At 39.1% G+C, this 15,711-nt stretch overlaps 1 protein-coding gene across 2 annotated transcripts in view; it reads left to right on the forward strand.

Annotated features, from left to right (window-relative positions):
• The window catches only part of ccdc85a (coiled-coil domain containing 85A), a 28,474-nt gene extending 13,086 nt beyond the window's left edge, over positions 1 to 15,388 (forward strand). For both annotated transcript variants that reach the window (XM_036574297.1, XM_036574298.1), the window contains exons 3-4: positions 13,008 to 13,065; positions 14,410 to 15,388. In XM_036574297.1, coding sequence (XP_036430190.1) covers positions 13,008 to 13,065; positions 14,410 to 14,425 — 74 coding nt within the window. In that variant the 3' untranslated portion in view covers positions 14,426 to 15,388. The remainder of the gene's footprint in view (positions 1 to 13,007; positions 13,066 to 14,409) is intronic.
• The last annotated feature ends 323 nt before the right edge of the window (positions 15,389 to 15,711 follow it).

The following is a 15,711-nucleotide window of genomic DNA, read 5'->3' on the forward strand; positions in this document are numbered from 1 at the left end:
TAGTGAGATCAAGTATTGATGTTGGATGATTAGTTCTGGATGACAAATGACACCAACTCATCCCAAAGGTAGGTGGTGCTCCATCACTCCAGAGAACGCAGTTGCACTGCTCCACAACCCAATGCTGGGGGCTTCATACCTCTCAAGCCTAGGTTTGGTGATCTTAGGCTCATGTGCAGCAGGCTCCTGTTCTGTTGCCAACGCTTTTCTATGGAGACTATACAAGCTGTGTGTCCATTTGAGCTCCTGTGTCAGCAGTGAGTGCACCTAATGCAGCCGAATTCACTAATAAGAAAGGCTGTCCACAAACTTTTGGACATATATATTAGGACTGCAAGGAATGCGAGCACTTGAAACATATTTTGTGAAGTGACGAATCACGCTTCTATATCTGGCAGTCTGATGGACAAGTCTGGGTTTGGCGAATGCCAGGAGAACGTTACCTCCCTGAATGCAGTGTACCAAGTGTACAGCTTGGTGGAGGAGGGATATTGCTATAGGGTTGTTTTTCAGGCCCCTTTGTTCAAGTGAAGGGAAATCTTAATGTTTCAGCATACCAAAACATTTTGGACAATTATATGCTTCCAACCTTGTAGGAACAATTTGGGGAAGCCCTGCAAAACGAATGCATGCCATTCTCACCTTCAGGTGAATTGGATTTTATTAGACATAGTTATGTACTCTTTGAATCAATGAAGGAGAAAGGCCTCTTGAATGGGAAGTTCCATTTAAAAAATTTTTGCTAGAAAGCTTGACAAAATTAAGGCTGTGTGTAGTCACTGTCAGGCTGAGTTTAGTTGTCACCAGAGTACATCCCACCTACGATATCACATGTAAGCCAAGCACACATCTAATGCCAATATCAGACTACACAACATTTTTGTCTTTCATGATGGTCACTATGTCAGATTAGGCTATTAAAGTGGCATACATTTTTAACTATATATGAACACAATTTCCCAGCAACATTCATCTGTTTGGACATCTTTTTGGTCACGGTACCTTGAGAAACGGGGAGGGTATTGTTGCCACAGTAGTAACTGTGACAGTGCTAACACACATCCACAAATACACACATGCATATATATCATATATATGTGTATGTGTGTGTGTGTGTGCGCGCGAGTGTGTGTGTGTGTGTGTTTGTGTGTGTGTGAAATTTGGAATCACTTGTGTCTATACTTGCTGTTATTTTATTAAAAAATAACTTATACAGTGTAATTTGAAATATTTTAAGACAGAAAGTATTTTTAGATATTTATTCAATATTTCACATCTTTGGAGACCTTTGAGAAGTTATTAAATGATAAATGATATACTGTAATAATGTATTTAAAGACCTTTATCTTGAGATTTAATCAACATGTTTCAAATGTCTGGATGTAAATTTTACTTTAACATCATTCTCCATGTTATCCACTTAAAAAGCCAGTGTTCACCAGTAGGCCCGAAGTTTTATTACACACTTTGCACTGAAGTCCCTGTAGTTACTGAATAATAAGCCTTAGTATGTAATAAGCCTGGGGTTAAACAGCTTTGTCTATCATTATAGAACAATCTACAGCTCTCTTCATCATTCTGGACATATCTAAATTATTATATTAGTTAAAACAGTTGACATATAGTATTGTCATCTTAATATAATCATTTCATACATGCATCTTCAACATATTTATATTTATATAATTTCTGAAGTGATTTCAAACTCTTGAATGATGGAAAAGGGTAATGGTTGGGGAGGTGCTTGGCATTTATTGCTTTAATGAAATAGTTAAGTATTCAGAATAACAGAAGCATTATGTTATCCTCCAAGCTGTTTTAACATTCATCAGTATCATACATTACATTTTGCCTGACATTACTACATCTAGGACAAAATCTTTATTGCCACAGGTTAATGTACCACAGACACCTATATCACATACCAGAGTGGCAAAATAGCTAGAAGATCTTCGGTTAATGGAGCAAGTACCTAGAATGCCTTTAGCTAATGTAGGAGAATGGCATGAACACATTTAGCTAATGTGGCAAATTGACTGGACTATCTTAGGCTAATGTTGTAAGACATTTACTACTATTAGAGGTAAGGTTATTATTGAACTTCTGCTGCATGTAGGAAAGCATGTGTATTCTATAGAATTTTGTGATGTCTTTTGGTACATTAAAGCATGATGCAAGCATGGTGTCTCTGCGGTGAACGCAGAAGCCGAAGGTTTTTCATTTCTTTATTTACTGCCCAAACTCACCCACACAAAACCATTCACAGTGCCTTATGTATGGGAAAACTGGTACAATAACATGTTTCTCACTTCTACATGCAGTAGATATATAGCATTGTGCTAGTAATTTATTTTGTCCTGAATTTTCTGAAAACAGACAGAGATTCTTTTATAATTCACCAGCAAAGCATATCTGTGGATGCAGACAGCACAACAAACATTCTTATTAAGGTCAGGTGTTTTGTGTGAAGTTCCAGCGGAGTACGCCCCAAGGCCCAGTGCTCCTGAGCTACAGTGCACAGATCAGCTGGGTGGAGGAGTCAGTACCTCCCTCTCTCCACACACTTAGATGAGGTAGGAGGGAGTTGGCTGAAGGAGATTGGGGAACAGAGCTGGGTAATTGCTAAGGCCATTAAAATGAATGAAATTTGTATGCAGATGAGCACGGCCTTAGACAGAGAGAATGAGCTCAAGATGGAGCAGTTGTCAGTATGGGAGGAGGAAATATACAAGAGCTTATCGACATTTCTTTATGAATTCCCTTCAGCATAAACAATTGTATTGCACCCTATATCATCATCTGAGTGGATGAACTGACAAACATTTTTTCCATTAGCAATACCCTGACTGAACTGCTGAATGTATATAAATACTTAAATTCATTAGACAAATGCAGCAGTTACAAGTGTAGTTGCAGATAATGCTGAACAGTATTGATACAATAAAAATTTTCAAACATAGCACGGTATCAGTTTGCTTTAATAAACTTAATAATTGTAAGCTTTCTTAGGACTCTGTAGAATGCCTTATTAACCTGATATAGCTTGTTTTTATTGGACTGCTTCTTTTAAAATTGTACACTAGGAAACCTCATACAGTAAGCAAGTTAACTAGACAGTTATCAGATTTCCAGAAAGGAAGCATATCATTTTATAGTTTTTATATTTTGAACCCAGCAAATGGCATACGTTGCAGTTTAGGAACCAGTATTGTCTATCAATATCAAAAATAAAAATCGGTAGTCTTACCGATAGATATAGATATGTAGATTAGTTTAGTAGTACCAGAACATTAGAGTGTTAGATGAACCCAACCACCCTCCACAGACCAATGAGAGGGAATGAGTATACCAGTGTACAGTGTGTCTTTCACTACTTTACTGTGTTTGTAGTGAGTTTTGTTGGTTATCTAGACTTTTCTAGATTTTCTTGCAAACATACTGACCTAATGAAAAGAGTGTGATATTAGCAGAGTTGAGTTGTATAGCCCAAACCCATGCTCAAGAAAAATATTGTTACTTTAGCAAAATAATGGTAAAAGGACCTTTCCATAAAACAACTAGAGGTACAAAAGTATCATGTCAAAAAAAATTACTTAACTGGGCTCCTTGGTGACGTAACATCTGATACCTGTTGTTGCTTGTTGTCCAAGTGAGCATAAGTCTAACTATCTCTCGATGATCCTTCTTCTCCCACCATCACTTTGTCTGATGCCAAAGTGGGCATCTGTTCGCCGATTTAATAGAATTGGCGTTCTCCTCCAAGTGTGTTGAGCTGTCCAGTTCTTTGTTTCTCCTGTAAAGTTAACATTTTGGAGATACAAGGTTTTGTTCTGACAAAAGTAAGAAGTAAAATGAAAGGTATTGTAGCGTGGTGGGTACACAGAGCGGAGATGACTCGAAATCTGTGCCCATAATGCAGCTCTTTTTAGAACTCGGCAGCCAGAGTACAAGAGATGAAAATTGCTCTTATTTGTAAAATGCTATATATATATATATATATATATATATATATATATATATATATATATATATATTCGAGGCATATATGAGGTACACAGCCATTGCAACCTTTAACCTCCGTTTGCAACTTCTGGGTGCATACCGCCGTACCCCTTCACGTGTCTGGCAGAAAACAGTGATGACTTCCAGCACGGCATGTAATACAATCAGTTACACATACGTCAAGGTATGTAGCGTATTTTTTTGGTTCAGATTGCTTCATCCTAACAGGAGTTACAACAGAATATTCAGGGCCTCTTTCGAGTGAATCTCCCTGTACTTTCTACCCACCTCTGGCTATTAGCCATACAGAGTGTGCAATGTGTCAGTCCAACACTGTGGAGTAAGCATGTCAGACCACTCGTGGTGAGTAACATGAGCTGATTCACATGTTTCTCTTCCTCTTTTCCTCTCTGTTACTCACTCAGACTCAGATCTCCTCCAAGCCCACACCACCACACACACATGGGCTTCACAATCATCTTTAGAGTGTAGGACCATTCCATATTGATGAACACATTCGTCACAAAGCTTTTCTCAGCAGGTCAGATGAGCTGAGAGTCCTCGAGAGTCAATTTTCTGTTCACGAGAGCCCTCAGCCGCTGTTGTAAAATGGCCTCCACTTCAGTTAGAGTAGCCGTGTCATTTGAGCAGTAACTGAAAATGACTTTACTGGAAGGCTCATTGTTTGTGTGGCTGGTTTCTGTTTGCTTTGTGTCCTCCATGCTGGGGGAGATAGAGGGTCTGTCGTTTACTTTGTTAATAGCCTTGTCTATCATGAAATCCTGCCGATGGCCCAATGTGGTAGGCTGTTTCAGGTAAACTTTAGTTTGGCTGAGACGTTTCTCTGTTTGCATAGAGAAAGACTGCTGCTGGTTCTGGAAGCTGGGTCAGTGGGGCGCATGTGGCCCCCTCCATCCATATGTTTCTTATTTCGGTGTTTAGAACCAGCTGTGACCAATAACACCTTCACCACATCCTAAAACATGCACCATTTATTCCAGTCCTTACCGCTGGGCTATTTCAGGTGGAAATATATCACCAAACTACTCCTTTTGTGGGAGTGAAGGCTCTCTGTGGAGAAGATTCAGCGATGGAGCTCAGACTCAGTGTCTTAACAGTGAACAATGATTAGACTTAATTTAGCCCTAGGGAAAATACTCTGTGTGAGGTATTTTATCATCCTGTTTTCCAAATGGCAGTTTAGTCTCTTGACTGTACTGATTTCCCTGATGTGCTTCCATTGTGGATTCTACACTACTACAGGCAAAAAAGCAGAACAAAAGTAAAGAAAAGGGTGGATAGAGAAAGTATGTAAATGCTATTTTATGCTCATTGCTTGAAGGAAGCTCATATACAGAAGGAAACTCATTATGGGATAGCAGAAGTTGGCCTGGAAGGACCATGGCAGAGACAGGTTGAGGCGAGGGCTTAGGCCAGAGGCTTTGCTGTCCTTCAGTTATCTCCTCTAATGGCAAAGTGCAAAGTGCTCCACAGATAGCAATCGGGCTTTTCTTCCAGGGCCAGCCTCCAAAGTAGGCCAACAGCTGCCTCTCCTCCCCTCATTAGCATTTCACTTTGAAGCCAAGCCCCCCCCCCTTTATTGTTTTGGTAAAGATATTTAACACATTAATATGTATGCACGTGTCTAACCTGCTGTTGCACTCCTGACCGCTTTCATTGCTTCTGGCATAAGAAAGCCCCCCTGTGCTTGTTAATGAAAAACAACGAAACAATGAAAACATCACAAGATTCATATATTTTAATAAACATATCATGCGTGGAGCTACACCCTGGGGTGGTTTCATGTAATTATTTCTGTCTTTTCTCATAAAGGCATTTAACTTGAATAGGAGAGATGTAGGAGCAGTGTGCGTGAGATAACACAGTGTAGTTACCCTCCCTTTGTTCTGTACCTCAAACTGCCCTGTGATCTCTACCGAACAGGCCTTTCCATGTCGTATAATGACATCTGTGGTGTATTTCTGATTATAAGCATGTCTGTGTGTGTGTTGGTCTTTGATGTACTAGGCATATTGTGTTGTCATTCAAAGAGTGTCTGCCTTTGCTCTTCTCTGTTCTCCCTTTTTTTATCACTCCACTCAAACACTATACATTAAGCCAAGAGCTCAGAGATGTGTCTTAGCTCACTGGAGGACTTGAAGGTGTTGGATAAGCTTTGGTAAATGACAAGTGTTCCTTTTCCTATACTCATACCAGGAATGCTAGTTTTCTTGTATAGGTTTCTGGATTCATTTTAGATTTCACCTTGAAATAAAGAGCAAGCATTAGCTGTAGCATAATGTGCTAAAAGAAGAGAAAATCTGACCCATGTCGGATTTGGACGGGTATGCAGCATTCCACTCTCCAAGGGAATGAAAAATATTGATTTGTGTTTATGCTCAGCTACTTTGCTTCCCACAAGTATATTCATTATTTTTCCACTCCCCCGTTTCCCTGTGTGAAGGCCACCCAGCAGCTCAGCACAGCGGAGAGGAGCTTATGGGTTTGTTTAATGAGTGGCACAGTGGATGCCCTTGTGAAGGTCAGCAGGGAGGCCCTGTACACTCTCTGATGAGAGCAGGGCAGGAGCAGTCTGGTGCATCTGGAGACAGAAAGAGAGAGAGAGAGGGAGAAAGTGTGGAGGATAAGGACAGCAAAATAGGAAAAGAGTGAGATTTGGCCTCTACTGCTCTAATAGTCCAACAATAGTCCCACTACATGGACATACAGTAGTATACAAGTCAGAGACAACCTTTAATTTCTTCAATTTCCAGTCAAAACAGCCATTAAGAACATGTTATTCATTTTCAGGAGATGTTTCTGAAGAGATTAGATATAACATAATCTACCTGCATTAAAAAGGGGAAAGTCAAAGGAAAATATGGAGTTTCCAAAACTGTTCAAAAACTGAGTTCAAACAGTACCCAAAGCTTTCACCTTTAATAAACAGGAGATAATTAAGCTCTTTTCTTGCTTCACATCTGAAAAAATCCACAGGTGGTTCTGTCCGTCCTTGCACTGTGAGAAGGTAAGTTAATGCTATGGGTCTGAAGGGATGTGTAGCTGTCAAACTGTTACTGAAGAAAAGAAATAAACACACAAGAAGTCTGCAAATCAAACAAAGAAGCTGCTGGTGTTCTCAGAACAATGGGCCTCATTCACCAATATGTTTTTTCTTAAATTTGCTCTGGCGAAAGGTTCTTAGAAAACATCAATGTCAGATTCATGATATGTTCTTAAACTGCAAAATTTATGCTCTTAAGTGTGCATAGATTCTGTTCTTACTTAAGAACGAATACCAAATAAGAAAACATTGGTGAATGTCAGAATCTTGTGAACTCTTGTGAACGCTACTACTAAATGGGTTTTAAGAAGAAATTTCTGCTTAAGAACGGTTGGTTAATGAGGTTCAATGAACTAACCACCCCAGAGTCCAAACCTCAGCATCACTGAAAGTGTGATTGCTTGGATCTTTAGAAGCAGAAAATATAACAAAGTTCTAACACTGAAGTTTGGAGGTTTGGAAAAATATCCCCTACAAATTTTCTTAAAGAACTGAAACCAAGTGTCCCAAAAAGAATGAAAGCTGTAATAAAGTCAAAGTGTGGACAGAATAAATGCTGATTTTTTTTAATATTAGGTTTTAAGGCTTCTCTGTAATTTCTGTGTAGTTTAATTCTTGGTCTATTTGTTTAGTTCTTTGTTCTTGATGCTGAAAAATGAATAATTGTGCTTAATGACCTTTTTGACTAGAAGTTGAATAAACTGTACTGTACATACAGATACAACTATTTGATTGATTTAGAATATTAGTGTCCAGTGTCCATGTTCTCGTCCAATCTCTCATGTTCACTTCCAGTCTCACATACTAAAGGAGACTTTTGTAGCATTGTTTAGGACTGTAAGATGACCATCAAACACCAGAGGACATGCTGATTCATAAGTCTGTACCCTTCCATGTGGGTGGGTGTGTGTGAAGTTTTCAGAAGTAAGATGGCTAAGAGGAAAAGCCAGTGTGAGTTCTGGGGTGTTTCATTAGAGCTACTGATACATGTAGCACCTATGGCAGCCAGACCCAGCACTAAAACACTTGCCACTTATGTCCACACCCATTATTATTGTACACTTGTTGCCACTGAATTATCACTTTTAAGTGATGTGCTTTTGCTAGTTTTAGTTGAATCGACATTCTAATTTTCCACTTTTGTGTAAAATTGATAGCAGTGGGGTCAAGAATAGGAAATGCTGGTGTCTTTGAAAGCAAATACTATGCAGAGGCCTCCTCTGTAATGTTTTTATTGAATTGAACCATTCAATTTCCATATTATATAGGAGTTTAGCTTCTGTATATGATTATATGAAATTGATTTCCACTGTAAAGGCCCTGTTAAGCAAATTAGTGATTATGAATGTGTCTGCCCTGCAAAGCAATACAAATTAGACTAGCATGAGTCTGCATAACTGGCAGACAGAAACTGTTCATTTACTACAGAAGAAAGAACACTTATTTTTTACCTACATTTTGACTGCCTGTGGTTAAAAATATTACACTTATTAAGACATGTTCTGTTTTAGACATGGTTTTAAATGACTGTATTACCATTTTAACCTTTTACACATACATTATTCAAGGACAAATAAGGACATGTGAAGATGAATTCTGATATGTTTTGCCCAGTCAGAAACAGAAACAGAGACAACTAATAAAGACAGAGAGTGCACACATGCTCTCCTAGCTCAGCCTTAGATCAGACAGGTACACACTAAGAGGAGCACTGGGAATATTGCTCTGTGAAAGCCCATTGCCATCATGAGTCCCTGGATGCTTCAGTTGCTTTATAGTTATCTACCACTGGACAGAGAATTTTTTTTTTTAATGCGGAATCAGTGTCAGCTGTCCAAGCTTGGAGGAATAGTATCAATACTGAAAGTCGATTTTACCCGAAGATTTTGCAGTAATGCCAGTGATGAAAAACAAAAAATAAAGAAAAAAGTCTAATATACAGACTCAAATCTGTCAAGACAGCATGTAAATGTAGTTCATTATGCAAACAACTATTACATTATCAATAATTAATAACTATTAGTAATTAATTATGTAACTGTCAAATTCCATTTACATATATTTTATTCCATATTTAATTAAATGTGTAAATCAGTGTAAATCAATCTATGGCAAAATGGCAATAAGAACTCTAGAGTAAGTGTTAGTGTTTGATAGATATACACAAATAGATATGTGGGAAGCCTTTCCACTAGATTTTAAAGTGTGTCTGTGGGAATTTGTGCCCATTCAGTCAAAAGAGCATTTGTGAGCTCAGACACTGATGTTGGACAGGAAGGCCAGGCTTGCAATCGACATTCCAGTCCATCCCAAAGGTGTTTGGGTTGAGGTCAGAGCTCTTTGCACACCACTGTAGTTCCTCCACACTAAACTCGTCAAATCACGTCTTTATGGATCTCACTTTGTGCACAGGGGAGGAGTCATGCTGGAACAGGAAAGGGCCTTCCCCAAACTGTTTCAACAAAGTTGGAAGCAGATAATTGTCTAAAAAGTCTAAGTATGATGTAGCATTAACATTACCCTTCACTGGAACTAAGGGGTCAAGCCCAAACCAGACCATTATTTCTCCACCATAAAACTTTACCATTGGCACTATGCAAGCTGTTATGTAGCATTCTCCTGGCATCCACCAAATCCAGATTCGTCCATCAGACTGCCAGATAGTGAAGCATGATTCATCACTCTGGAGAACAGATTTCCACTGCTCCAGAGTCCAGTGGCAGCATGCTTTACATCATTCCAGCCATTGGCGTACGAATTGGAAACAGTGCATTTGTCCCACACAAAAATTGTACCGAGGGGAAAAAAATAAAAAATTTGAAAGCGCGACAATGAGGGTAACGTGTTTTGCCAGCAAATCAGACAACCTTCCCATTTCATGCTGTGTTGTGTGTTGGGTGGCGCTGGGCCTTCTTTAGTGTTTGTTAAGGTTTATGTTGAGGTGCCTGTTCAAAAATAAAGAGCTTTTGCTCAAAAAAAAAAATCATGCTGTGTTTGAATATCCTCCAATCACCAGCTTCACTGGCCTCAGCTTTTGCCTAGTTGGAGCATCTGGCTGGCAATGAGGTTAGCTTTCACCAGCTTTGAACTTGAGGTCAGTAATGAGAGCACAACTAATAGCAACGACGGCTAATTACAGCTATGAAAACAGCTTGTGTGTAACTTCTGCTGAATCCTGCTCCCAGAGATCTACCACCCTGCCGAGTTTAGCTCCAACACTAATCTAACACACCTGATCCAGGTAATGAAGGCCTTCAGGAGCATCTGAATATCAGAGCCAGGTATGTTGGATCTGAACTCTCCAGGATCTCTGGGAGCAGGACTGCACACCCCTGGTTTAAAACATTAAATTTTGCCATTATTTTGTTTACCTTTTACCCTGTATCTTAAATGCAGTTCGTCCTTAGCCTTGCCATTAGCTTAGGAATTCAGTCCCAAGAACAGTCAACTCCATTGCATAAAAATCAAACTTTTTTGGAATTTTTACTTGTTCTGTTCTTGTTCTGTTCTGTTGTGTACATGAGACAGGACAGTAATGTAATATGTCAGCCTGATTTTAGCCACAGAGAACAATGAAGCTGAAGGCTTCATATTCGCCAGCTTCTTGTTCGAATGCCTGTTCCACCTTAAATGTGCAGCAGTTACATTGTGGCACTAATATCTGCCACACCATTTAAGTTGGAACTAGAAAATACAAACAGGAAGCCAGCAAACAAGAAGCTGGTTTCATCGTCATCAGAGAACACAAGTAAGCGCTTCTTCAAGTGTCTCCATACTGTTCAATTTTTTTTTCATAGATCAGTAAAGAAAAATAAAACAATATGCCTCTTCAGAATTGTTTTTAAGCAGCTATTCAGCTCTGTGACCTCAGTGGCAGATTTATAGTAGCAAATGTGTCCCCCCACTGTGAAACTCACTACTGCACCCTTGATTCCAGCCAATGTTTGGCATTGTGCATAGTGATCTTAGGCTTGTGTGCAGCTGCTCGGCCATGGAAACCCATTTCATGAAGTTCCCAACATGCTGTCCTTGTGCTGATGTTGCTTCCAGCGGCAGCTTGGAACTGAGCTGTGAGTGATGCAGCTGAGGGTAGGCGAATTTTATGCGCTACATACTTCAGCACTCAGCAGCTCCACTCTGTGAGTTGACTTGGTCTCCTGCTTCATGGCTGTTGTTGCACCTAGACACTTTCATTTCACAATAATAGTGCTTACTTACAGTTGACTGGGGCAGATCTAGCAGGGCAGAAATTTCACAAACTGACTTGTGGCAGAGGTGGCATTCTAGGACAGTGGCACGTTTAAAGTGACTGAGCTCTTCAGTACGAACCATTCTACTGCCATTGTTTGTCTATGGAGATTGCATTGCTATGTGCTTGATATTGTACACCTGTTAGCAGTGGATGTGGCTAATACATATATGGTGTCCAAACTTCATATGCCGCAATGCTGAAATTGCTATTTTATTTGTTCTATTTCCTAATTTACAAATACATTACAAATATAAAATAGTATTTATATATTTATTTATACACATTCATATAGTATGGAATATTTAATTAGTCTTTGCATAAGGGACCAGACTATGAGCTAGCCTGCAGGAGTGATGTGTGGCTGCCCTTGTGCAGACAGAGGTGGTGTCTTTTTGAATGCCAGTTCTTGGAAGCTCTTGCTACAGAGACACTCATGAATCATTAATAACTCTTTTATGCAAAGTAACTGAATCTATAAAAGAACAAACAGTTTCTTGATTTGGCTCATGAGAAGTGGCTCTTAGGCTGTAAACTAGATTATGATTAAGAAAAGATGCTTTCTGAATATGTATTGTAGTGTATATGTGTGTATGCTTATAAGAGAGAGAGTGAGAAAGAGGTAGAAGGGAAGAGAGAGAGAGAGAGAGAGAGAGAGACAGAGAGTCTTATCATCATAGAGTGGGTGCAGAAGTGACACTTGAGCCAAACAGAAGGCACTTTTCATCACCACACACTCAGGGTCACACCTCCAGCTAGTGGAGCCACACTGTATGTGTGGAATGAAGATTAAAGTGAGTTGCTGAGTGTGTGTGTGTATACACAGCAGTGTGAAGTGTGAAGAATGTGAGAAAGCTAGACAGCAAGTTATTTCATTAAACCTCCACCTCTACATGGGGAAGATCTGTGTGGTATCTTTAGAAAGAGAGAGAAAGAGAGAGAGGGTCCTCCTGGGGTCTAGTGTGTTGTGAATGAGTGAGATGAGTGCAGAAGCAGAGTGGCAGTACTATCCCTATTGAACTTGTTGCCAGGTTAGGCCATATGCCACCCTCTTTATTCTGGGTCAAACACTTCGGTGCACAATACTAAGTTGATGAATAACATGAAAATCAGCCAGTATAGTGTAAAGCGCGAATTAAGCTGGACTTGTTTTACTTCAGGGGAAACGCTATATAAGTTATTACCGGCGAGAGCTGTGATTTAATCTAGCTTGAATCTGCAGTTTTCAATAATTCTAAGTCTTGTAATAAATCAGGAGCAAATTTGCCTCTGCAGTTTGCTGAACCTGGAGATCACTCAGTAGTAGTGATGTTAGTCCGTTTCTAACTGACCTTGTGGTAATGTAATAACAAAACCTGCTAATAGAAACGGCTGTGTTATGTGTACCAGGTTATGGCTTTTCTATTCAGGATATCTGTGCTAATCTGGGGACATTGCACAGATACTTTATAATGTACGTATCATCAAGTCAAATTCTTTCATTCACATTCTACTGCATGAATGTGAATGTCATGTGCATACCTAGTTCATGAATAGTTAGCATTAAGTCTAGATCAGGATCATCCCAGCTAATAGTGAGAGAAACTACTCTATTAACTAAAAATATCTATACTCATCTCACTATTTTCTTCACAATGTGACTATTCTGCTAGTAGTCAATATTGTACTATTGACTACTGTTTTCATCCACAGCTCTGGTATCTGCTGGCTGCTGCACTACGTCCTGTAGAAGTGTCAAGCTTTGGGAAAGGTAAGACGGTGCAATGGTGCAATTCAGTGTCAGAAGATGAATATCTCTAATATTGTGTACTAATGCTGAATATGAAAAAGAAACTGAACGACAAATGACATCAAAGTTCTGCAGTTTTATTAGAAAAGATTCTGGCAAGCACATAAAATGACACAAATATAAAAATATAGAGATTATAGGGATTAGACTAAGATCAGTCTCAACATGTGGTTGCATATATGTTCAGTTCAAAAGTTTAAATTAAGCTCACTTACAAATATCAGATGGCTAGTCCTATAGCCTCAGATATTTAGCTAGAACTGTAATAAATGGGTATGGAGATTATGAATGTGAGCTCAGCAAAATCAAGAAAGCAAACCTCTCTAATGCTTCCTTGTGGGTTGAATTATTCTGCTATTAAATTTGCTTCATCATTAAATATTAACATCTCTTCACATGGCCTCTCCTACTGGGAGTGCATTTAACAGAAGGGGCAGGAGTGAAATGACCCAATAGTCCTGGGAGATAATATTAATGCTCACATATATTCACACTCACACAAAAAGCTGGACAATATGACATTTGTTATTATCATGATAAATTACATCACAATATGTCACAATATGCTTTTACGAGCATGTTGTGGGTATTGTTGGTACTGCAAAACAACTTACCAATTGCATGTTTGATTACCAAGAGACCATAATTAGTCCTGTTTAATTGAATTTAGTGCAGCACAATGTGTGAAATGTTGAAGGTGCAATGCTTTTGAGAAGCAGCACACATTACAGTTTTGTCTAGCTGCATAAAGTATATTGATATACAGTCATGTTGCTTATTTTTATATTCACAGCTTTCTGCATGCAAAATAAAAGTTGAAATTATGGAGCTATAAATAAAAAGCAGAGTTATGAGAATTTTGTCACGTTTTATGCATTTATGCACCACAGTTAGTGATTTGATAGGTTATGATGTAAGAAATGAGGTGAGGCAAGGGCCCCATGCATTAATTTTTTAGCAGGCCCAAAAAGTTGCATCTCTTAGTACATAAATATACACCCATACACATGGGTGTGTGCCTGCACATCCACAGAATATGTGCAATTCATCAAAAGGTTGTTGCTGTCAAAACAAAACCATGCATTTCTGAAATGTTAGCTTTATAGTGGGGAAAATAAAGTTTTTAACCTTTTTTGTATGTTAATAATACAAGATTTTATTCCAGGTAGTTTCTGATCATTTTTATTTGTCCATTTGTTATGAAATATTCTGAAGTTTTGATATTACAGTGACAATTGTCCACTGGACCAGAGAGGGGTTTGTGCCATGCCAAATGCTTATCAGCCAACTCTTTTTACTCTGCAGCTTTGACGCCTCCTGACCCTTGCCTTGATTGGATCCAGTGGTGGGTTCCTGGCCTTGAGAGAGGAGCCCAGTTCTCTGGTGTCTAATGCACTGGGAGAGAGAAAAGGAGTGGAACAGAGGGAGACGGTGAAGAAAAAGGAGAAGGAAATTGTGCAGCAGCCAGTGTCTTGTGTCTTCTCCACCCCATGCTGGTTTCAGCTCTCCTGTGTCCCCTGTTAGAGCCCAGCACATCCAAGAGGGATTCTTTAGGAGGGAGAAGACTGGAAACCCCACCCAAATGGAATTCAGTAATGGGAGATGAAAGATGCTCTCTATGTTGCCAACAAAATAGACCTACCTCCTTTAAAAGAAAGCAGATGAAACTTAACATGAAAGTATGAAATGGGATTCAGAGGCTATCACCCCTTTTGTTTACAGATGCCATACACAACCACATATGAGCAAGCACTAATAAGAGTGAACGTTTTCCAGTTGGATCCACTAATAAAGTTTAATTGGAGATTCTGTGCATCACAGGAAATTAAAAAAAGAGAAGTATTGTCATAGCAATCACTGCCTTGCTTCCATTAAGAGCTTTGTGGTGACCATCAATTAATTATGACCATAATATAAGCTACAAATATTTGTACGTTGAGCAGTCTGTGCTGACCAATTATCATTAGGAGAGGAGATGGTACATCCAAATTGCTCCTTTCTGTCATTGAATAACGGCTGCTTATTAACCATGTGGTAAATGAAGTGCTGTCTGATCTGATGCTTTTTGGAAGCACAAAGCCAGCCTTAAATGCACCCTGTACCCTCTTAGTCTGTGTTAATGGACCATTCCAGAGGGGCAAATATGAAAGACTTACTAACATTCTCTGAAAAACCACAAGCTCCCAATTTGTCCACACTTCAAAGACCATCATGCCTTGCTTCGACCCAGGTGTTTCTGTGAATCCCTCCCTTATAGACAATGACAACAGAACAAGTACACACACACATATACAGACAAACAAAGACATGCACACATGCTACATTTAGCTTCATTTGAGAACTGGATAGCATACATTCATGCACTTGCGTGACACAGACATTTTTGGTAGCCCTTTATTTATTAGGCCTAGATCACAAATCCTGTGCGCCAACCATTGATCCTCCTGTATAATTCAGTATTACATACAGTAAAAGCTACTTTGTAACCTCTTTAACCTGTGATCTTTTTTTTATTTTTGTTGACAGATTATATGAGACAGAACCATATTAATATATGAAACTTTTATGTTTTTAAAAAGTAAAGAGTAGTTTATCTGCTTAGTTTTT

Source organism: Colossoma macropomum, unplaced genomic scaffold, assembly GCF_904425465.1.
Source record: "Colossoma macropomum unplaced genomic scaffold, Colossoma_macropomum, whole genome shotgun sequence".
Classification (NCBI taxonomy): domain Eukaryota; kingdom Metazoa; phylum Chordata; class Actinopteri; order Characiformes; family Serrasalmidae; genus Colossoma; species Colossoma macropomum.